The following is a 25,540-nucleotide window of genomic DNA, read 5'->3' as shown; positions in this document are numbered from 1 at the left end:
AAAATTACACTTCAAAAATGAAGGAAAAATCAAGATATTCCAAGACAAACAAAAACATAGAGAATTTGTCACTAGCAGAACTTTCTTATAATAAATATTATAAAGGGAGGCCTTCAGGTTGAAATGAAAGGACACTAGAGAGTAATTCAAATCCACATGAAAAAAAATGAGGTATATTGATAAAGTTAATTACATACATAAAAGACAGTAGAAATGTATTTTTCATTTGTAACTTTTCCCCTCCAATTGGAATTCAAAGACAACTGCATAAATTAATCATTATAAAGCTATTCTCACAGAGTTATAATGCATAAAGATTTAATTTCTAAGATAATAATAGCACAGAGGGAGGGAAGGGTACAAAGCTACATTAGAGCAAAGTTTTTATGTACTATTGGAATTAAGCTGGTATCAATCCAAAATAGATTTATAAGTTAAGATGGTAATTGTACTTCCCCAGAAAACCATTAAGAAAACAAGTCCAAAGATATATACAGCAAATGAAATGACCAGGGAATTAAAATGGTACACTAGAAAATATCTGTTAAACACAAAGAAGTAAGAGAGAAAAAAAAGACGTGACATGTAGAAAACAAATAGCAAAATGGCAGATGTAAATACTACCTTATCAATAATTACATTAAATGTAAATGGTTAAACTCCATCAAAAGGCAGAAGGAGCAGAATGAATTAAAATCATATAATCCAACTTCGTGCTCTCCACAAGAGACATGCTTTAGATTCAAAGATATAAGTAGGTTGAAAGCAAAATGATAGGAAAAATATGACATGCAAAGAACAACCAAAAGAAAGTTGGAGTGTCTACATTAGTATCAGACAAACCAGATTTTAAGATAAAAACAGTTACTATAGATAAAGAAGCACATCTTATTATGATAAAAGTGTTAATCCATCAAGAAGACATAATAATTATAAATATATACGTATAACAGCAGAGTCCAAAATAAATGAAGCAAAACTAACAGAATTGAAGGGAGAAATACACAATTCAACAATAATAGTTGCAGCTGTGAATACCTCAGGGGAGCTATTGACATCTGACAGGAGGGCGAGGAGGGGGAGGAAGAGAGGAGGAAGAAGGAAACACTTCCACACTTTCTAAATCATTCTATGAAGCCAGTATTATGCTGACATCCAAAGCAGTCAAAGTCAAAGACATCACAAGAAAAGAAAACTACACAATAATATCCCTTATTAACATAGACCCCAAAATCCTGAACAAAATACTAGCAAGCCACATCCAGCAACATTTAAAAAAAAAAAAAAAAAAAAAGAGTATACACCATGACCAAGCAATTTATCCCAGAAATGTACGGTTGGTTTAACATCTGAAAATAAGTCAATGTAATAACCATATCAATAGAATAAAAAACAGCAACCACATGATCAAATGAATAGATGATGGCATAAGGAGAGACAATGAAATAGAATTGAAAGTTTAGAAATAAACCCTTACATTATGTTTAACTTATTTTTGGCAAGGTTACCAAGATAGTACAATGGAGGAAAGAACAGTCTTTTCAACAAGAGTGTTGGGACAACTGGATATCAATATACAAAAAAGGAAGTTGGGTCTTACATGGTATACAAAAATTAACCAACGTGGATCAAAAACCTAAATGTAAAAGCTAAAACTAAAAATCTCTTAGACAAAAACTCAGATCTTCACCACCTTGTATTGGCAATGGTTTCTTAGATATGGATCCACAAGCACAGACAAAAGGAAAAATTGATAAACCAAACTTCATCAAAATTTAAAACTTTGAAATGGTCAAAGGACACCATCAAGAAAGTGAAAAGGCAACCCACAGAAGAAAGACTTACTTACAAATCACATATCCAATAAGGGACTTATATCCAGAATATATAAAGAACACTTACAACTCAATAATAAAATGACACATAACCCAATTAAATATGGGTAAAGGGTTTGAATGGACTTTTCTCCAAAGATATATAAATGGCCAACAAACACATGAAAAGATGTTCAATATCATTAGTCCCTAGGGAAATGCAAATCAAAAGCACAATGAGATACTACTTCACACCCACTAGGATGGCTATAAACAAAATGGCTGATAACAAGTGTTGGTGGAATGTAGAGAAATTAGAACCCTCATATATGTTGGTAGGATTGTAAAATCGTGCAGCCACTCTGGAAACCAGTTTTGTAGTTCCTCAAAAAGTTAAACATAAAGTTGTTTTTTTTTTTTTTTTTTTTTTTTTGCGGTACGCGGGCCTCTCACCACTGTGGCCTCTCCCGTTGCGGAGCACAGGCTCCGGACGCGCAGGCCCAGCGGCCATGGCTCACGTGCCCAGCCCCTCCGTGGCACGTGGGATCCCCCGGACCGGGGCACGAACCCGTGTCCCCTGTATCGGCAGGCGGACTCTCAACCACTGCGCCACCAGGGAAGCCCCATAAAGTTGTTTTATGCCCTAGTTAAACATAAAGTTGTAAACAAAAAGTTAAGCATAGGGGCTTCCCTGGTGGTGCAGTGGTTGGGAGTCCGCCTGCCGATGCAGGGGATGGGGGTTCGTGCCCCGGTCCTGGAGGATCCCACGTGCCACGGAGCGGCTGGGCCCGTGAGCCATGGCCGCTGGGCCTGTGCGTCTGGAGCCTGTGCTCCACGGCGGGAGAGGCCACAGCGGTGAGAGGCCCGCGTACCGCAAAAAAAAAAAAAAAAAAGTTAAACATAAAGTTGTTTTATTCCACTTCTAGGTATATAGCCAAGAGAAGTGATAATATATATCCCTACAAATAGTTGTACAGATAGGCTCATAACAGCATTATTTATAATAGCCCAAAAGTGGAAGCAACCCAAATGTTCACCAATTGATGAATGGATAAAAAAAATGTGGTATATACATAGAGTGGAATATTTTCAGCCATAAGGAGAAATGAAGTACTAATACATGTTACACCATGGATATGCCTTGAAAATATTATGCTGAGTGAAGAAAGCAAGACATAAAAGGCTATATCTCGTATAATTCTATTTATATGAAGTATTTAAAGTAGGCAAATCCAGAGACAAAGTAGATTAGTGATTGCTAGGGGCTGGGGGGAGGGGCCATCAGGGTTGACTGGTAATGGGTACAGAGCTTCTTTTTGGCGTGATGAAAATATCTACAATTAGATAGTTGTCATGGTTGTATAACTCTGTGAATATACTAAAACCACTGACTTGTACACTAGAAAGGGCGACTTTTATTGTATGTGAATTATAGCTCAAAAAAACATTTACCAAGGTGGCTTTTATCTCAATAGCAAGTTTAGGGCTCCAAACACAGAATCAATTCAGAAGTTATGGAATGGAGTCCCAAAATATATCTTGAGTACTTTTTCCAGGTGCCAGCAGCTTTGAGAATCCCTGCCCTCAGGTTAATGAATAGACAAGATGAGGTCTTTTTTTTTCTTATAGATGTGGCCTCCCTCCATTCTGCATCTGCTGACGGTCACAGCCAGGTAGGACTGATCCAGGCCAGGACTTGGCTGACTCCTTTCCCTGGTTCTCTTAAACACCACACTCCTCCTCACATTCACTTTCTAAGACTAGCTTATCCTGGGGTAGATTAAAAATGTCAGGTCTGTCGAGTTTTTCAGGAAATTCAACATATAGTTTCAGATCTACACAGGTGAACTTTTTTGTTTTAATACGCACATAGCGAATGAGAGCTCACGCATTCTACCTGAACTCAGGAGTACCAGGCCTGCGGATGGTCAGCCTTTTTAGAAGAGTGGTTGGACAATCACAAGTCACATACACATTCCCACAAAGACCAGAGCAAAAGAAAGTACCCTTCTTGTTACGTGCAGACCTCTGTTCGTGTTCTGCAAACATCTCATAGTCACTGACAGGTAATACGAATAAATATACCAATCACACCTTTCCAATAATTACAATTTCTTTCCACCAAGTCAGATGTGGGCTGTCATTTCCTGTGTTTTGTGGCACATCACACATTTCTTGTATTTTTAAAGCACTCAAATTAGGGCCACTCATGAGCAAGTTCTAGGCTTCGTAAAACGTCTGTCTGTTTCAGAATAGTGTTAATAGACAACTCAAAAGAAATGTTACTCAGTGTAGGAGAGGCTGAGGAGTTGGAACTTTTCTCGGTTGCCAAACCGCTCTTCACTTTCTGTAAACTGCACAAAGGATTCATTTAACACGCTTCGGAGGCTGAAAGTGAAAGTGACTCAGACTATTTTCAGAAAGGTCAAGAAGTACACTTGCCCATCTTCCAATTCCTCCGAAACCTTGGTCTGTGAACATCACAAATAAAAGAACACAGTTCCCTCCTGAGCTGTCACTCAGTGCCACGGTGATTTTATTATTTCTCTCAGAACAGTTCAGGCCCCACTCTGTGAAATGGGTTCACGAGAGACTGTGTTTGGAAAACATTGGACAGGCAGTCTTTGGAAATGTATTAGGACCGAAACTTGGCAGTGAGATGTGGGGAGCGGATGGTGCAGGAAGCCCACCTTGTTCCTGGCCTGGTCACGGCTCACCCGCCACAGGGGCTGCATCCTCCAGCATCTCCTCTGTGACAGGGAGGCCACCAGGCAGCCATGTGAAAGCCAGCAGGGTGATGAGAAAATGGGCAATCCTTCCTTCCCAGCCCTCAAAATTGGTACTATAAACATGGCGTTCAGGCCTAAGGATAACTTTTCTTAAAATATTAAAACAACTACTGCTTAAACTATGGATTATCCCAAGGACCAGAGTTGTTATTAACCACAGCCCCACTTAAGCAGATTACTGCTTTCTGTGCTTCTTTATGACCCAGCCCAACAAGTGAGCTGCCTCTGCAGCCATGTATTTCCCATCTATTCAGCCCGTGTGGGAGCTGAAGGGGTGCCATCTGGATGACTTCAGGGACAGAGATGAGTTAGAAGAGCTGTCCTCTGTCCCACCCCCTTGCCCACTTTCTGCTTCAACCTCAGTGTCAGGGAGCTGCTCCTGGTCCTGGGAGAGTGGAAGCAGCTTCCCCTACTGACCATAGCCCTCATCTCTGTTTGTGGACAGACGCAGAGCAGAAGAGGGGTTTTGGGGGTGGGGGGCCTGTGTGGCTTCTTCTGGCCCCTGGCAGCCTTGAAGGTTCCAGTTTCACACTATGGTTCTAAAAAAGACAGCCACCAGGTTTCCCCTGACCTCGTCTCCTGAGTGAACGCCCAGGTTCCTGAACATGGCCCCGAACTGGACGTGGTTTTGAGACCCACCTCCCTGTCCCAACAGTTCTCTTCTGAAACATGAAACAAGTAAAACATCACCACCACTTCTGTAGAAGGTGACCTTACTGATTCCAAAGCCCTTTTGCCTGGACACATCCAGTCTGTCTTTGCAGTTATCACAAAGGACTACGATCCCTTTACAGATGAAGAAACAGGCTCAGAGGGAGGAGATGCTTTACCTGGTTTCATCACTGGTTTCGGAAGAGTTGAAACTTGGGCAAAGAATGCCTGTGTGACTGGAGAGAAGCCTGAGCGCTGCAACTAGAGAGAAACCCGAACAGACCCCCAGCTGACCTCGCACTCTAACAAAAAAGGATCCCGCATGCTTCAACAAAGATCCTGTGTGCCGCAATGAAGACCCAACGCAGCCAAAAAATATAACGAAAAAAAAAAAAGAACTCCTGTGTGCTTTCCAGAAAAGCACAGAGGGAATCTACAGCCACCTGAACCTGTGACATTGAGAAGTGAATACAAGACTCTCGGTGAGCCTGACCAGTGTAGAATAGAGCAAGATGCACATTATGTTTCCCCAAAAGAAGCGTGGGGTGCTCTTCACCCACACATGCTTCCTTTCTGATCCCTATCAAACATGAGTCCTCAGACTCTCTGCTCATAGCTGCCAAGATTGGCTCTGTATTCTCCAGGTGTCGTGATGAACGTCGGGGCTCTGAATTCAGAATGCCTGACACAAATCCAACTCTGGCCTCAGCTTCCTAAGCTAGAAAATGACAAACCCATTTCCTAAGTTTTCTGAGTACTGGATGTGAACATGCAGGCAAAGGGCTCGGTTTAAAGGAGACGCTAAGCAGGCACCGCTGTAACTGTCACACTGCCTGCCCATCATCAGATCATTCGATACGCACACTATCTCTTGCCAAGTCATGAGAAAACTAGAACCAATCTGGGCAAAGGCTGACATACACATGTATCGGTAGCCTTTGGCTGTGTTGTTCAGCTGTTTCCAGGCTTAAGAGTAATGACAGGTCAACAGCTCCAGGTTCAATTCCTGACTCCACCACCCACCTGTAATCCTGCTCTAGATTCCAGGAATAACCAGTGCCTCTTCTTTCCTGGATGCTATGAAGAGTAAATACAATGGCGCATGGAAACACCTGGAAGTATTCAGGACTTCATAAATGGTAGTCATTATCATCATAACAATACCCGACCCTAATTCTCTCATCGTATTCACATTAGTATCTTCGATGATATTGTCAAAATGTTCCCGTGATCAAAACATGTAATACTGTGTTTTCTATACTTTTAAGATGGGATTGACATGCTGGTGGCTATGAGCTCACTTTGCTGGTCCCAGGGAATTGTCAGCTCACTGAGGAAGGGCTATATTCCTACCTTGCCTCCTTTAAGCTGGTGTGTGGACGACTGTCATGAGGGCTGGCCCTGACCACTCGAGAGGTGCATGTCTTGGTCTGTCCTTGGGGTCCTTTATTCTCCCTGTCAGGTGCCCAGCTGGCTCACACTGCCCTGAGGATTGGTTTGAGAAATATGGCACACCAAATTGTTTGAGGATTAGGAGTTATCCCTCTGAGGGGTAACTGAATTTTGGGAGGTTCCCAAAGTCATTTGAAACCGTGAGTTTTTAGGGCTTGAGACCCACAAATATTTTGAGCAGTGTTTGATCCCCCTATCTGCCAAAATACCCCCAACCACAATCTGTAGTGTCTCATCTATGCAGAAGAGTGGCTCTCATTTTACCAAAATATTACCAAGTAACTTTAAACTGCTCTATTTTTTCTTTTGTGACACATGTACACATTCTTTTTAAATGTAAGAAAATTTCTACTGTCTTTTGATAAAGCCCAATAAATGCTGACATACACTATTTAACTAGGTAAGTAGACAAATAATGATGACAGGATTAAACATTTAAGAAGTCTGCCTGCCTGCCAGGATTTTTGGACCCCAAATCAGAGCAAATGTAGGGCCTCACTTAACCAGAAGAGGGAGTTAAGATTAAGTGAGGAAAAGGGTCAATGGGTAGCCAGCTATGAGTCCATAGGAAAATTAAGCATTTTCTGTAAGTATGGTATACACGAAATGACACCCCACTACTCTAGTCCATGTCCAGAGTGCTAAGTATTTTCAGAAAAGTAACACTGTGTGACAAGCCAAATTTCTTGACAGCCAGAGTGGGGGAAAAAATAGGAAAACCATGTCTATTTTTTATTGAAAACAACACAAACTTGAAATGATCCTTTAAATCACAGAAAATGAACCACAGGAAATCTGAGTCTTCTTTTGGCTGATTACAAGTCCTCTCGACTCAGAATCTCTGTCACTTGGAGATCTCTTTTTCTTTCAGAGGTAAGTTATAAATTAACGAGCACTACATTACCTCAAGGCTAGTAGGTCTCCTGCTCTGAGATAACATGAACTGTTTTTCCCCTGAACTGTGTGTCCGGTTAATCATCCTCCCTCTTGGTCGCCTTTAACTCATCTGAACATATGGATACATCCACTGTGTTACCAGCTTGCAGCATGTGGTTTCAGTGTAAGGACTCGAAAACACTCCAAGCCCTAGAGGAAAACAAAAGGAGCTGCTGGCCCACGTGCTGGTGCAGGCACTCCCTCAGGGATGAGCACCGCCCCCCCCCCCCCCCCGCCGCCAGCACCCAGCCACTGGGCTTCGCCCCATGGGGAGTGTTAGGTCCACCCCCAGCAAGACTGCCCTGCTGAAGAGAAAACCAAGGGAAAGGCAAACATCTATACAGACAGCTGGGCAGACACGTTGAAGTGACTACAGGATGAGGTCTTTGCTTTCAGATACACTCCATTGACTTAATCACTCCAGGGACTTAATCAGAACTTGTTAGGAAATTAAATGGCGTTCAATCAGCAGCAGACTATGAATCCAAGTTAGGAGAGACAAGTCACTCAGCACACTCAATATTTTTCCCCATGAACATAATTATTTCCTACTCAGAATGGAAGTGGCATTTGCACATGTCACGGACAGAGCCAAGGGGTCCTGAAACGTCTGAAGGATCATGAAAACAAGGACCAGCACTGTATTTGCAAATCATCCTGCAGGAAATGAATGGTACAAGTTTATCAGCAAAGTGTACACACCACCAGATACAATCACCACAGAGCTGAATGTAAATTTTAATAAGCTCCTTTCATATGATGGCGATCAGCTGAGCAAACATCATAGTCTGCACAGTGTCAGCAGCAAAGGTGACAAAGAGCACAGCACTTGCTGTAGTACAAGGACGCGCACAGTAAGCAGGCCTGCCCCCTGGCAGGGTGCCCATCAGCTGAGGTTAAGTCCACGCTTACCTCTTTCAAGGATTTTAGAATTGAGATTCAGAGTTCAATTTCTCAAATTAAAAAACAAAAGTTTCGGTGATTTAAAAATTCCAAGTCTATATGCTTTATTTTTATTTTTTTCTCTATATGCTTTAAAAGAGCAAGGAGGCTGTGGTGTGGAGCATGGGAATGCATGAAACAGGCAGTCACCCATGTGTCGAACTTGACTTCACTGCAATGAAGCGCAGCTGCAGTGTTCGGGGACAGTGGGGGACCCCTGGAGCCGGCAAATAACAGGCGCGCGTCCTGGAAAAGGGGGGCTTCTCCAGCACTGCTGGACTCAGCCCTGGATGCAGCCTCAAAAGGCAGTGTGGTTTGATCAAATGAACACAAAATAAAGCTAGCCCAAATTCGTTCAGGGAGCTGTACTGTTCGGCTCCCTTTTGCACACTGAATTCTATAGCTATTTCCCACACACTTCCTATCTGTCCCGCAGGCAAGGCTATATAAACTCACACACCCCTGGAGCTCCTCCATTTCTAGTTGCTTACCTGGCCAGGGGTAGAAAGGCATGATGTTTGTTAGAACGGGGAGAGAGGGGTGATGTGTTCACCTCCTTTCCTTACTGAAATCAGCTGCAAATAGCTGGGGAGAAGGAAGCAGAAAACAGGCTTCACTTCACCCTTAATCCAGGACGAAGCCACTTCTAAGGGCCAACCTTGGCTGCACCCTTTTTTTTTGTTTGTTTTGTTTTAGCGGTACGCGGGCCTCTCCCGTTGCGGAGCACAGGCTCCGGACGCGCAGGCTCAGCGGCCATGGCTCACGGGCCCAGCCGCTCCGCGGCATGTGGGATCCTCCTAGACCGGGGCACGAACCCGTGCCCCCTGCATTGGCAGGCGGACTCCCAACCACTGTGCCACCAGGGAAGCCCAGCTGCACCATTTTATTTCTGGGTTAGGCCAGGGGGCCAAGCCACTTGCTAGGAGGGCTTAGAGGTACAACAGTTCCGGGCCTCCAGCTGGCCTCCACAAGGCCTTTGGTCCCAGTCTCTGATTGGATTAATTCTCCACCATCCATACTGTATTCTAAGACTGACTACGTAAAGAGGTCACCTGACAGAATCAGCAATGGAAAGGTGGTTTCTTCTAAAATCCAACATGCAATGATTTATTCAATACAAAAAGAATGGGGTAAGAGCAAAATTTCCATGTTTTCTTTTCACTAATTTTACTTATATTTGATAATTTTCACTCAGGATTCTATCAGCTCCTTTTTCAGTATGAGATGTACATGTGTGGGTGCATGTGTACAATCCCTTGGAAACTTTATTTGGTATAACTTCACATTTTTGGTACATGGAAATAATTTTATTTTCATACTGTAGCACAGGAGACATACAATCAATATTTTTTCCTAGCATGTGCAATATATAAATTATTCACATTAAAAAAATTAAGAACAGAAAGCCTCATATGCAGGAGGTATTTAAAAATGTATACCTAATTTTGAATTGGCGTTTTTGACAGTATACACTATTAGCTTTATAAATCTGAATGAAAATGATGATGCACATTTGAACAAGTACACATAGGGGTCCACTCCAGATACTTAATTCAGTATATGGATAACTCGCTCTTCACTTTGGTCGCTGGGATTCCAGATGCTGAGGCATACGTGAATCTGAAAGATACTTCCAGAAGTATATTTATTACACTGGCATTTTAAAGATTTCTCTTTCTTCTACTCTCCTTTATAACGAGGGGTCCTTTTCTCTTTAAAAGCAAGAAGACCTTCAAGTCTGTCTTTCGTTGGAATAGTCTAAGAGAAGCAAAACATTGTTATCTATGCCAAAAAATAAAGACAATTGTAAAAGTTTAATAAGCTTTAACTAAGGAAACTAATTAGAAGACAATCTAAAATTTTGAAATCATTTGAACTATTTAAATTATGTGACCAAATTTATCATTCTAATTCTAAGATGCTTTTTTTCCCATTTCAAATATACTTCAATAAAATTGACTTTACTTGCTTTAGACAATTTTAGGTCTACCAAAAAACTGAGCAGAAAGTTCAGAGTTCCCATATACTCCCTCAAGCCCCCCCACTGTTTCCCCTATTATTAACATCCTGCATTAATGTGATACATTTGTTACAACTAATGAGCCAATATTAACACAATATTATGAACTAGTCCATAGTTTACATTAGGGATATTCCATGGGTTTTGACAAATGCATGAGGTCATGTATCCACAATTACAGTATCACAGAGAGTAGTTTCACTACCCTCAACGTCCCTAATGTGCCGCCTAGTCATCCCTTATCCCCCACCCCAGTGTCTTTTCCAGAATGGTATATAGTTGGAATCATATAGTATGCAGGCTTTTAAGACTGAAATCCTTCATTTAGTAATATGTATTTAAGGTTCCTTCCTGTCTCTTCCTGGTAGGATAGCTCATTTCCTTTCATTGCTGAATAACACCCCACTTATACATGTACTACAGTTTATCCATTCACCTACTGAAGGACATCTTGGTTGTTTCCAAGTTTTGCAATTAGGAATAAAGCTGTTATAAACACTGGTGTGTAGGCTTTTGCGTGGACGTAAGTTTTCAACTCATTTGGGTAAATATGTAACAAAATGATCGCTAGATCATGTAGTAAGACTATGTAAGAAATGGCCAAACTGCGGTATCTTGTTTTTATTTGCATTTCTTAATGACAGATGATGTGGAGCATATTTTTCTATGCTTATTTGCCATCTGTACATCTACTTTGGTGAGGTATCTCTTCAGACCTTATACCCAGTTTTTAATGGATTATTTTCTTACTGTTGAGTTTTAAAAACTCTTTGTATGTCTTGGATACATGTCCTTTATCAGATATATGTTTTGCAAACATATTTTTCCCAGTCTGTGGCTTGTCTTTTCTTTCTCTTCACAGTGTCTCTTGCAGAGTAGAAGTTAATCTTAATAAAGTCAAACATCAATTTTTTCTTTCATGAATTACACTTTTGGTGTTATATCTAAAAAGCCATTGCCAAACTCAAGGTCACCTAGAATTTCTACTATATTATCTTCAAGAAGTTTTATAGTTTTTCATTTTATATGTAGGTCTATGGCCCATTTTGAGTTAATTTTTGTGAAGTGTCTAGATTCTTTTTTTTTTTTTCTTGTAGTTGAATGTCCAGATGCTTCAGTACTATTCTTTTTTAGGACTATTTTTTCTTCATTGAATTGCCTTTCCTCTTTTGTCAAAGATCAGTTGATTATATTTGTATGAATCTACTTCTGGGCTCCCTATTCTGTTCTATTGATCTATGTGTCTTTTCTTTTGCTAGTACCACACTATTTTGATTATTGTAGCTTTACTGTAAGTCTTGAAGTCAAGTAGTGTCATTCCTCCAACCTTGTTCTTTAATAGTGTGTTGGCTAATCTGGGTCTTTGGACTTTCCATATAAACTTTAGAACTGGTTTGCCAATATTAAGAAAATAACTTTCTGGAATTTTTATTGGGATTGCATTGAATCTATGATCAAGTTGGGAAGAAGTGACATCTTAATAATATTGAGTCTTACTATCCATGAATATGGGATATCTATTTGTTTAAATTTTGATTTCTTTCACCAGAGTTCCCTCTTTAGCCTGTTTATGTGATGAATTATATTAACTGATTTTTGAGTGTTGAACAAGCCTTGCATATCTGGGAAAAAATCTCACTTGGTTGTGGCATATAATTCCTTTTATATATTGTTGGAGTCAGCTTGCTAATATTTTGTTGAGGATTTCTATATCTATGTTCATGAGGGATAATGGTTTATAGTTTTCCTTTCTTGTAATGTCTTTAGTTTTGTTATCAGGCTAATACCATCCTCATGGAATGAGTTAAGAAGTATTCCTTCTACTTCTATTTTCTGGAAAAGATTGTAGATAATTGGTGTAATTTCTTCCTTAAATGTTTGGTAGAATACACCAGTGAAACCATCTGCGCCTGGTGCTTCCTATTTCTGAAGTTTGTTAATTATTGATTTAATCTCTACAACAAACATAGGACTATTCACATTATCTGTTTCTCCTTGGATGAATTTTGTTGTATTTTGTCTTTCAAGGAATTGGTCCATTTCATCTAGGTTATCAGATTTGTGGGCATATATAGTTCACAGTATTCCTTTATCCTTTCAATGTCCACAGAATCAGTAGTAATAACCTTTCTTGCATTTCTGATATAATTTTTATCTTCCTTTTTCATTGATTATCCTGACTAGAAGTCTGACAATTTTATAGATCTTTACAAAGAACCAACTTTTGGTTTTGTGTTTGGTTTTGTTTGGTTTTTGGTTTTGTTTTGTTTTGGTTTGGTTTTTTTTTTGTTTTGTTTTTGGTTTTGTTTCCCCTTTTTCAATTTCACTGATTTCTGCTCTAAAGTATTATTTGTATTATTCTGATTTGGGATTTAATTTTATCTTCTTTTTCCACTTTTGAAAAGTGGAAAGTTACTGATTTTAGATCTTTCTTCTTTTCTAATATACATATTTAATGCTATAAATTTCTCTCTAAACATTGTTTTTCATATATTCCCACAAATTTTGATAAGTTGTATTTTCATTTTGATTTAGTTCAAAATATATTTTAATTCCTCCTGAGACTTTCTCTTTGACAAATGTTATTTAGAAGTACACTGATTAACCTTATTAAAAAGATTACATCTCACCATTAATAGGTGGGGTTCCATCTATCTTTCTGTTATTGACTTCTCGTTTAATTCCATTGTGGTCTGATGGAATACTTTGTATGATTCCTGTTACATTTGATAAGATGTGGCCAAATATGGTTTTAAAATTTTTCTTCAGACTCTGAGGTTGTCCATTTGAAAGAGGTTTGTAATTTAGTTCATTCATGGTATGTGCTCATCAATGACAGGTGGTAATTTATATATACAGACCAGGTGCAGAGTAACACTCTAGCTATTGCTCCTAGTTCATGGTACTTCCATGCTTAACCGGGAGCTGACACAGTTTCCAATTCTCAGAAAAGGTAGAACAAAACTCTTTTGCTACTTTAGATGCCTTAAAACAAGCACCTAAAGTATCTTTCATTTAAAAAAGGATGGAAGAAAGGGAGGAAGGAAGATTTGTTCCTCTATAAAAAGCCCTATTAATTTGTGTACAAAAAAGAAAACTGTATATGTAATCCAACTAGTGAACTTTCAGTGGGTAGGAGGAAAGGCTCAGAACATCAGGAAAAGCCAATGAGTCTCAAATACTGATGTTTCCTGGAGGCATGTGCTCACAGCTGCCTTCCTCACACCTCTCTACCCTGGAGTGAGGGTTCAAGACCACACCCAGAAAACACAACATGAGCCAGAGAGACCACAGCTACAGCACAAATGGTACTAACTTAACTATTCTAAGCATTTTCTAAATTACATAGACAGGAGTCATTAGTATGTGGAACAGAATCAGTCGTAAGAGCTGGTAACAGTCAAACAGCAGAAACAAATAATTTCAACCCATCTGTATGATTTTGTAATAGTGTATATATATCATGGTTCAGTGATATATAATTTAGTTGACTTATACAGAAGGTAAGGGGTATCTGCATTGAATTTGTGGTTGTATTACATACCTGAGCGTAACAAGCTTCTTCTATGGCTAATCCTGTTACTAAATCAACCTGAGGATAAAAATATAATTCATTTCATCAAGAATTACTTTTTAAAATATGGTATACTCAATATAAATATAAATTCAAATTTAATAACCTTATTCCAAAAGAACAGAATTCTTTGATGCAATACAGTAAATCAGAAGTATGACCAGCCTGAGAAACTCTGGAACCAGGTTGCCTGGGTTCAAATTCTGACTCTACCATGTGGGAGCTGTGTAACCTTGGTTACCCAGGTTATTTAACCTCTCTTGCCTCAGAGAGATGTATCTGAACAAGGAGTTAATTACAGTATCTACCAAATGGGGTTATTGTGAGGATCAAATGAGCTAATCTAGGTGAAGTCTTTATAAAGTACATAAGTTATATATTGGGTTGGCACGTAGTTAGGGTCATATAAGGTTTTTGCTATTAGCATTGTTACTATTTTTTTTTTAGAGAATTTTTTAAAATTAATTCATTTTATTTATTTTATTTTTGGCTGTGTTGAGTCTTTGTTGCTGCACGTGGGCTTTCTCTAGCTGCGGTGAGCAGGGGCTACTCTTCGTTGTGGTGCACGGGCTTCTCATTGCGATGGCTTCTCTTGTTGCGGAGCATGGGCTCTAGGCGCATAGGCTTCAGTAGTTGTGGCACGCAGGCTTAGTTGTTGTGGCTCGCGGGCTCTAGAGTGCAGGCTCAGTAGTTGTGGCACACAGGCTTAGTTGCTCCACGGCATGTGGGATCTTCCCGGACCAGGGCTCGAACCCGTGTTCCCTGCATTGGCAGGCGGATTCCTAACCTCTGCACCACCAGGGAAGTCCCAGCATTGTTATTATTATGTAAGAATTTTAAAAAACCAACTACTTTGTAAATTTTTAAAAATGTATTTATTACTAATATATTTAACCTCTTTTTACTGCTGTGAAGGCCAGGAAAATATAGTGGCCTCTGGGTCTGCAAGGAAGAAATATCTTTCTTCAAAATTCCTGTAATTAATTTCTCCAAAATACAACTGCTGTAATGAAAAGCCCAATGTAAATGGGTACCTGCATTGCTCCCTTGCCGTGCTTACTTCTCCCCTGTCCTGGGGCCTCCACTCCTTTGGAGCTATCTCTCCAGAGTAACCCCAGGGCCCCCTGCAGGGTTTATGTGTGTCTCACTGCAGAAAGCACATTAAGAAGTTCAAGATGGTCTCTGTCTTTAGGAGGAGCTTGGAGCCAGGAAGTTCTCCTTAGAACATTTTTTTATAATATGACACTGGTGCTGAGAATACACAGAATGCCCTTTTCTTTTGGTTTTCTATGAACTACTAGCCAATAAATCTATTAACTCAATGGCATAAATAATAAGCATGTCATATGCTGCAGGGCATCAGTGAAATTACTGAATTCTGTGATTATGATACTGAAGCAACAACAGATATAAGCAGAATGCAATCACTGATGTAGCTAAAAAGAACCTCAGTAGCTTTCAGTAATCATAGCAGTGAAACAGCTGTATTTTAGAATATTAAAAAATAATGGTTCATTGAATAAATCTCCACTACCTATTCCAACAAGAAACTCAAACTTAAGGCACTCACCTCCATCCCTTGATTAATTGCTAATTTTGCCACTCTCATTGCAACAGGTCCCTAAAATTCAAATTAAAGAAACATATTTTAATTATTTATGCAAATCATGTTGTACATCTCAGTCAAATTCAGAAATTTCCTTTGCTGGATCCACGGCATAGAGGCAACAATGGCTGTAAGATAGTTGATGGAACATTTATTTTAGGAGCCTTGCAAGGCCTTAATTAAACAGCAGTTGTAATAATCTATTGCACCAGCATGTTATGCAGATTTCACAGCATGCTGTGGCACAGCAAACTATATGCTTGGAGGTCAGCAGGTGGTATGTGTCCAGTAGAGGGCTTTTCATTGTTCAGCAAATTTCCCTACAAGTTAAGTAGGAAAGAGAAAAGGAGATAAAGTGTTTGGCACAAAAACACACCCATTAGTGGTTCAACAGAACCCTGGGCTTGAAATGAGGCTGACACTATTGATTAACATGGGATTCAGATATCATCTGTTTCAGGCAGTGGAGCTGTAATCTTTCTTCCCTGAGCATCAGGAACTAACCACGATGATGATGTATTAGTAAAGATGCGTCCTCCAGGCAGTGCTCCCACATCACACAAAAGCTCCAAGTCCAAATAAGTCCTTCAGGATGTGTGAGGGTCACAGAGGAAAGAATTGGGAGTCCTCTGCGAGAAGGGACACATAACTTTGTCTTAGAAACCATAATCCTCCAGATGGGATTTGATTATTTGATCACATTTTAAATTCCTGAAAACTGTTTACTGGGTGATGAATTAGAATTCAATGGCATGTTTTAAAGCATCTTTTGAATTAAAATGCAAGAGGCTCTAAATAACAGGCACAACAATGGACTCCAATAAGTGAATGGATAAATGTATGATGGCATGAAAAATGCCATTTTTTTGGTTATCTACTTTAACCTATCTAAATTTTCTTCCTAAATCACATGCTGAAAAATCCTTTTCAGAGACTGCAATTTTCCGAGGCTTAGGCGAGTATCTTAGAATCCTTCCAGATGTGATTTGTATGTATGTTACACATACTACTTTTTTTTTTCTTTCAAGATCATCAATTCATTTTTTTTTTTTTTAACAGGGTGCTCCTCTCAACAAGAAACTTATCCATTCACTTTTATCACCAGTTGACCCAGACAAGTGCTAGTCAAACTTCTATATGCATACAACTCCCCAAGCCCCTGGTTAAAATGGAGATGCAGATTCAGGGGTCTGGCATGGGCCGGGGATTCTGCAAGTCTAACATGTTCCCAGCGGACGCCTGGACTGCTAGTCCACAGACCACACTTTGGGCAGCAAGGTTTATAAAACTGGAGAAACAGGAAAATGAAAATGCTATTAGGTATAACGCTTAATTCGTTTCTCTTTTAAAATAAAAAAACGAGTGCCTCTTTTTTATATACAAACTTTTCTTCTAAGATAGAAAAATGGAAGTAACATATAATACAGAAATCACCTAGAAATACTAATTTTATAGAAGCTTTCTAATTATTTAGAAGACTAATCGTTTAGTAACAAGGTCTGTAAAAATGAAGATTATTCCACCTCAAATTCTGTTTTGTAACTTTTGTATACAGTTTCATAGTTACATATTTTCCAAAGTCATTTGACATCTCCCTTCACCTGGGGAAAAATTAATTTCAGCAATTAATGTTCTCAGAGGCATGTCCTTCAGATGAAAGAGACGAGTTCTGCCTGGTTTACCACGTGGTAGGGGGCAGCCAGATGTCAGGTTGGAGGTGGGGAGAAGGGGGCTCTCGGGCGGGGTGAGCTGTGGGCAGTGATGGCATTAACAGCACTGCAGTCACAGGAGGAAGAGCCAGTTCCCAGGAGTGAGATAAGGAACCTGAACCACAGAGGTGCCAAGGGGCTAATGAGCCACCTGGGCAGAGCTCTGGAACAGGGAGCTGAACGCTCCCATCCAAGGATCAGGAGAGGCTGTGAATCTCAGAACTCGGGAGCTGTTTTTTTTCCTTAAACTAGTAAAAATCTTTTCTACTTGCTCTCTCTCCATCAATTCAGAGTATAAGACTCTGTATTATCTCATATGGGGAATAAACTATATAAGGGCCCTGCCCTGAAAGAGCTTATAGCTCGTAACTTAACTGAGAAGGACTGAAGTAGCGTCAACAGCAGGCAGTGTGGTTTCAGAAACCAACTCAAATGAGAGGACCCGTCTGACAGCTCTCAGGGGACAGGTACATCACAGCAGACCTGGGCCCTGTCTTACAACAAAGAACTCCAAGGATGCCTCCCGAAACTGGATGCGAAACTCCAGATAAATGTGGAGGGTGCGTGCATTTTTCTAGAGAGAGATTTCATGAGATTTCCCAAAAGCACCCATGGCCTTTGGTTACAAATACTGAGAGGTAACAAATACTGTTTGAGTTAGAGAGGAAGTAATTTTGACTCCAGAAGTTATAAAACTTTACACGCCATTAGGAATAAAGACAAGTCACTAATGGTTTACATAGCAAAAATCCTTTAATCCATGATTTCAGAAGAAAGGAATATTTGAAAAATACTCCTAAAGGAGTGAGAGAACCAAGAAACCTTCAATACAGGTCCCTTGATGTGCTGTTATTAATATCACTCATGAGGATTACGGTCTGTGAGGAAACGTGCAGTGAGTTCCGGATTTGAAGTGTAATTGTGAGGAAGCATGCTGTGTACAAAGGAGTTAAAACAATGCCTACATCACCATAAAAACAAACACAGTAAGACACATAACTGGTGCTGTTCAAGCAGGTTATCTCAGGCTATAGGACCTCAATGAAAGCTCACTTGGCATAATCCACTCTGGGCTCCTTACTTGTGTTTCAGTTTGGGGGCGATCCAGTGTGACAGCCCATCCGTCACCGTTTCTCTTCATGAGTACAGTTCAGGTCAGAAGGGCTAGCTGGCGAACAACTTAAGTTGCTGGGAAGTTCTGTCCCACGTGATAAACATGCATGTGATACATTATCAACGTATGGCTACAATAGGGGCCTCAGATTATCTTCAAATCTTAATTTTAATCCTGAAGGCTCTTAATATTAATCTAGTCAATTTGTTATAAAGTTATCTAAAAAGAGTAAAAGAAGGAAATGCAATTAAAATACCTGAGGTAAAAACTCTCTTGCTAGGTCCAAGGCCTTTCTATAGGCAGCGTCCCCCTCCTGGTTCTGTTCCAGAACATGGCTGATCAAGCCCACTGCTTTGGCTTCTTGGCCATCGAGCACACGTGCAGAGAAGATGAGCTCTTTGGCCAGGGACATCCCAATGGCACGTGGCAGTCGCTGCGTGCCCCCTGCACAGGGGATGAGACAGAAAATGCAGGCAATGATTTGACACCCTTTCCTTTTAACATTTCAATGTTTCATTTCTTCTTTTATAAAAATAAACAAGGGCCAGAAGTTTATATGTCAAAATTAGTAACTGGAAAACTACTTCAAGACAGAACCTTATTTCTTAATTAGTTTATAAAATTATTAATACCCCCAAAGCACTTAAGAACCTTATATCATTATTAAGTGATCCTGACACTGACCATTACTTGCACCATGGCTGGTGTGTTCCTGAATCCAATCCACAATCATTACCAAGTCAGGAACCATAGGGTGCACCGCAGTTGCGGGGGTCAGGGGCTGGTTGGGGAAGGAGTTTTCTCTCCCTCAGCCGGTTCACCAGAGGAATGACAGGTCCATCAAGCTTGGCATTTCCCTTTCAGTTTAGATAAAACATCAAATTCTGAGCAATTCAACTCATGTGCTTTTGAAGACTCATTTACAGTAAATGAACCGTAAACTAATTTTAATTTAACGAAAATAAAAACAGATAATTATTCATGAAAATAGGCTTCGTCCCGGGGTTTTATTTTTCAGTGTAAGTACTAATCATCCCCTGATGCATTAATCCATTAGATCCATCTATCTGCTCACCCCAATATCTTTGAGTGAAGAGACTGAGATCTCATTAAATAGAAAGCTGGACAAAAGCAGGTAATATTCTGACTCGGAGCTTCAATTTCTACCAATAAGAATATGAAAACAGCTGCAAATCCTAAATCTTATCTTATAAGTCTTATCCTTAAAGTGGCGGCTGGACTGCCCATGAGGCCAAGGAAAGGCTGACTGTGAAGGTTCAGAGGACAAAAAGCAAACTGATGGCCAAACATCTGAACAAGCTCACTGTGTTTCTCTGGCCCATAAAGTTTAAACTTTTTTTTCTGCACTAGTTACCAACATTTATAAACTGGGTGGGTAATTGCATATAAAAGCTAACTTGTACCTGGAAGTTAACTGCAGCTGCACCTTTTAGATGCAATGCACTCGAGTCTGCCACGGCCTCCACCACTTCCTGCTACTCCAGTACTACAGACTGAGAAGTTTTGATTTTCTTTAAGCAACATTAAAAGGCAGGCAAAATATACTCTTATTCGCATCTCAACCAAAAGTGGGGGGGAGACAAGTTTCAAGAAAGCATGTTTCCCTTCAATAATTAAGTACATTCCTACATGTTTAACAAACAAAGCACGCCAGCATCGGAAGAACGTAGCTTATGATGCTATTATTAAGCAACCATGTTGAGAACGATGACCATGTTTTGAAAATATAGGTGATTAAAAGAAAAAAGAAACAAAAATAAACCTCAAAAGGATTGACATTTTCAGTAGGCATTGTTTTTGAACATTAAATGAGTACTGCTTCTGTAAACTGCAGTTACTTACTGCTCACACAGCCCAAGCAGTTATAGATGGTTAAAGGTATTTTACACAACGTGGCAACAAACGTGTGTGAAAAAATGAAGCACTGACAAATTTAAATCTAACTGTAAACAATGATGTTGCTCAGTGTAGTAAAGATAGGTCTGAAAACTTACGGAACAAGCTATATGGAACAGACAAGTTATTTACAGTGTTTCCAATGGCAGCTGATTAGAACAGAGATATAAATAATACAACCCAGATAGCTATATTTACTCATGGAGCTGATGAGGATTTTCAGGAGACTAAAGTACTTACGGATATAGTATTCATGATAAGCACACGTTAGGAAATGACTCTCTGTTGTGTTCTGTGGAAAGTTTAATGTAGATTTTGGTCAAAATTAACAAATGTGACCCTCAACAGTCATTGTTAGTGCTGCACTTTTTATTCAAGGGAAACTCAATATTTTGCAAGTCCACGTAAGCCCATTCATCATATTATTCTGTGTATGGCATGATTCTCCAGGAATAAAGATTTTATAAATATTTAACAAAGGAACAGTCATGAAACTAACACCATGAAACATAGCTGAATGGCACTGAACTCTAAGCTTTGATGGATGAAACGGATGCAAACCTAACTGGTTGCTGCAGGGCATGATGTGAGTGTGAGAGGCCTGGTGCTGAAGAGACCTTTCTGTTCTGTTGAAAACACTGCATCATAGGATCCAAGGAAAAATCCTCAACTTGGCTCACCAACTAACACTGCATCCACAATTTGGCTTTTTTGGTTGACATCACAAGCTATCTACTCTAGGAACCTCATGTAAGTGCAATCATACAGTATTTGTCCTTCTGTATGATGGACAGAAGGTATGTGTCAGAACTTCATTCCTTTGTAAGGCTGAATAATACTCCGTTATATGAATATGTTTTGTTTATTCTTTCATTTATTGAGGAACACTTGGGCTGCTTCCATCTTTGGCTATGAGGAATAATACTGCTATGAATACGTGTACACAAATATCTCTTCAAGACCCTGCTTTCAATTCTTTTGAGTAGATACCCAGAAGTGGAATTGCTGGAACATACAGTAAATGCATGTTTAATTTTTTTGAGAAAGAGCCACACTGTTTTCCACAGCAGCTTCACCATTTTATATTCCCACCAATAGGGCACAAGTGTTCTAACTTCTCCATATTCTTACCAACACTTGTTACTTTGTGTTTGTTTTTTGATGGTAGCCATCCTAATGGGTGTGAAGTGGAATCTCATTGTGGTTTTTGATTTGCATTTCCCTAACAACTAGTGATGCTGAGCTTCTTTTCATGTGCTTATTGGCCATTTGTATATCTTCTTTTTAATTGGGTTGTTCTGCTGTGGTTGAGCTGAAGGAGTTCTTTATATATTCTGGATATCAATTCTTTATCAGATACGTGACTTGCAAATATTTTCCCCCAATTCATGGGTTGCTTTTTCACTGTTGACAGTATCCTTTGAGGCATGCAAGTTTTTAATTTTGATGAAATCCAATTTATCTATTTTTTCTTTTGCTGCCTTTGCTTTTGGTGTCATGGCCAAGAAATAATTGCCAAATCCAACGTCATAAGTTTTTCCACTGTCTTCTTCTAAGTTTTGTACTTTCAACTCTTACATTAAGGTAGTTGATCCATTTTGAGGTAATTTTTGTATATAGTATAAGGTAAGGGTCCAACTTCACTCTTTTGAGGGCAGAAATCCAGTTTCCCTAACACTACTTGTCAAAAGAGACATCCTTAAATAGTTACACAAATGTGTGATTTAATTTGCTCATTCTTACCAAAACTTTATCTTTAGGAAACCTGTTTGGTAAGAAATTATCTGGCCCACTTTCATATGCTGCATTCAGTTTGCAGAAATCAAAGACTGATAGTTTGAACTATATTTTTACTTTATGGAATTAAAGGAAACTGACCCTTCACTAGCTCCAGGTATATAATTTCAACCTTTATAAGAATGATATGACCTGTTCAGTTTGCCTTTGTCAATTAATACTGATAGTGTGAGCAGCGAGCCGTACAAGCGCAAGTTACTGAACTGCAGTGCAATGTGACACAAAACACTAAATATGATTGACGTGGAATCTCAGACTTCTACGACCATCTCAGGAGTAGTTACTCTAAACAGAAAATCTTTTTATGCCAACATTCTAGTCCAGTTTGGAAGTACTTCTGTTTATAAACAGCTATTTTCTATTATGAAATAAAGCAATTAGCTCATTAGGGAAGCAAGGTTCACTATAGCATTGCATCTTGCAACCCGAGAGACAAGATGTGCCACTGAGACCTGGTGTGGAAGAAAAGGCATCAGATATTTTAAGTTCCAAATACAAAAAGAAGTACTAGAGAGAATCTATTTCAATTCATCTTTTATTAATTCTGAATACTAAATTCCAATATTAGCTTAGAGTTAGGTAGAAGTGAAGACAGTGTGTTGTATTTCTTTTGGTTGATTTTCTTACACCAGGCTTGCTTCTATAGATCACGCAACCTGCTTGGTTCCAACAGGGATTTGAGTTCAGGATCACTAAAGTGCCATCTCTAGATACAGTCTTGATGACTGGAGAAATTAAACAGTAGAACTAAAAACAGGGTTGTCCCCAGTGGAATTAAAATCATTCCACTCTGAGAGCCACCCTAATGTATTCAAAATCACACAGGTCTGAGACTCTATTCAAACTTACACTACTGTCCATCCCAAGAGCTTCCAGCATGGAGCCCTGACTCCTAGGTGGGCCCTGCTCTGAGACTCACAGAGTTTTAGTAACTTGCCCAAAGTCACGAAGTTAGGTTATAGAAATAGGATCCAAACCTACCTCTGCCTGATCCTTATCTACTATGTGGTAAGACAGTAAAGAGCAACTTATGAAATAAGTTTGTAAGCTGCTTGATAAAAGGTATGGTATATATAAGTAGGTGCATAATATAAGTAGGCATATACATATATCAAATGTATCTAGAAAGCTGTCTCTGTGGGATCAGCTGATAGATAATGATCATTTGTTATTCATTTTGCCTGGTTGTATTTCAAAACTGTTCTGCAACAGTAATATGACACTGTAATAGGAATAAAAGTGCTACACTGTTTTTGAAGAGCACAGTACAAGGAGACAAAGAGCCAACCACTGGGTAAAAGCCTCTCAAGCCACTTCCTGCCTGTGTTCCCAGGAAGTTCTCCAGGATCTGGGAAGCCTCAGCTCTCCTAGGTTGCAATGTTAACACTAAGGGACCATGGTATCAGGAGGTCATACACTCCCATGACACTCCTGCAAGTACCCCACGGTACTACCAAATACAAGAAGTATGAACGGAAGCTGAATCAGCTGTATTTCTGTCAGTTTCCACAATAACTCACAAGGCTCCTGCTAAAATACAAGTAATTTAACCCTTTCCAGAGGCAGTAAATTCAGAGCATGTTTTGCTTCCACAAAAAACAACTACTGTTGAGTCACTTCATCATCTACCAGAAGAAGGCATTCTGTGGTGTCCCATGAATCCTCATGAAGATCCATCAGAGTAGTAAGCAAAAACGGCGTGCCAAAGCCACATTACTATGTTATGAAGAGGAAGCATCTTGGACACTGACCCTTCCCTTTCTAATGTGGGAATGCTCAGAAAATGCCAGTTGTTTTCTAAGGCTTTTTGCTTTGGCTCTGTCATCAAGGAGATTCTGATTCCGTGGGCTCTGCTGACCCACTGCTATAAAACGTGAGGTAGGAGATGATTCATTTTTAATGAGGCAACAGAATTTACATAACCAAGTGAATATGCACCATTTCAGAACAGTCACCCCAAATGCTGTGTACTTGTTATTCAGGACCATTTTGGAATTCCTCTTTTGGAACTCATTTCCAAAATGACACATTTATTCACTCATTCAAGTAGGTATTGCAGCTTCCTGTTCTGGGCAGATGGATACAGCTGTGAACTAAACAAACCCCGGCTCCCAGGAACTGACATTCCTGTGGGGAAGCCCACAATAAGCAAATAAATACACACTGTTAGTTGGAGAGCAGAGTGTATCAGGGTGTGGGGTGTACACAGTTTAGACAGGATGGCCAAGGAGGGGCTCGGAGGAGGTGACACTAGAGCCAAGAACAAAAGGAACCAAGGAGTGGATACTGCACAGGTCTTGTGGGGACCACGTCTGACTCACAGAGCAGCACTGGGAGACGAGAATGGCTGGAGCAGGCCCAGATCCCATCGGTCCCCTGGGCCTGGAAGGACCTACGGACGACTGTGAGGATGACAGAAAGTCACGGGGCATCTGAGAGCATCTTCTGAAAACAGTGGTGTAGGAACATCCATCACTAGTGAAGATTTGGGTTTGAGGACAAGCTATGGTCATTATGAGCCAAGAAGATGGAGGAGGTAGGTAGATGTTCATTCTACTTGTGGCAGGGCTCCAACAGGGTCAAAGAGAAATTTCAGAAGAACTACCCACATGCTTTCGATATCTGTCACGTTTCGGCTGCCCAACACCCACTGCCCCCATTAAAATCCTGGTCTCGCTTTTGGAGAACACTCCCCCACATACACCCTGCTGTACTCAACCTGGGACAGTAAAGAATCCCTCCAGTGGAGACCAAGATCCTCCTTCTCTCTGCCCTGGAACAGCAGGGCAGGCACCCAAGTCACGTTTGGTCCACTGGATGTTACTTCTCAGGACTAGGAGTCCTGAATGGGTGATCTTGTAACATGGAGCTTACAGGCAATGCAGGGGCAGTGATGTGCCAACCTGATGATTCTTGTATTGTGTTCTTGCAATGGTGCAGACTGTGTGTTTCCAGGGCTCCTAAGGTCTAGTTTGGGCTCTAAGCCTTATTCTCTAGCCAGCTATTGATTCTGGGACCCTTGTAATAAATTTCCTCTTCATGTAGGGTAGCCAAAGTCAATTTCTACTGTGTGCTTTCCCATATCATGAAAGATACAGTGACATACTAGGAGTTTTGTTTTTCTCTCTCTTTCAAAAATAGTTAGATGAAGCTGGATGGGAGTTTATTTGTTCTACTTTTCTCAGAGAAAATCCTTAATTTATTCAATCTCTTAATTTA

At 40.0% G+C, this 25,540-nt stretch overlaps 1 protein-coding gene across 4 annotated transcripts in view; it reads right to left on the bottom strand.

The window, feature by feature from the left end:
* Window positions 1-9,719: 9,719 nt before the first annotated feature.
* The window catches only part of AUH (AU RNA binding methylglutaconyl-CoA hydratase), a 162,862-nt gene continuing 147,041 nt past the window's right edge, over window positions 9,720-25,540 (bottom strand). For 3 of the 4 annotated variants that reach the window (XM_060101267.1, XM_060101269.1, XM_060101270.1), the window contains 4 exons: window positions 18,864-19,051; window positions 15,749-15,799; window positions 14,149-14,196; window positions 9,720-10,342 (listed from right to left, as the gene is read on the bottom strand). In XM_060101267.1, the coding sequence (XP_059957250.1) occupies window positions 10,265-10,342; window positions 14,149-14,196; window positions 15,749-15,799; window positions 18,864-19,051 (365 nt within the window). In that variant the 3' untranslated portion in view covers window positions 9,720-10,264. The remainder of the gene's footprint in view (window positions 10,343-14,148; window positions 14,197-15,748; window positions 15,800-18,863; window positions 19,052-25,540) is intronic. The other variant, XM_060101268.1, reaches the window with a different exon arrangement.

The sequence above is a fragment of the Mesoplodon densirostris genome, chromosome 6, assembly GCF_025265405.1.
Source record: "Mesoplodon densirostris isolate mMesDen1 chromosome 6, mMesDen1 primary haplotype, whole genome shotgun sequence".
Classification (NCBI taxonomy): Eukaryota; Metazoa; Chordata; class Mammalia; order Artiodactyla; family Ziphiidae; genus Mesoplodon; species Mesoplodon densirostris.
Note: the sequence above shows the minus strand (reverse complement) of the source record. Positions and strands in the feature narration are given on the sequence as shown.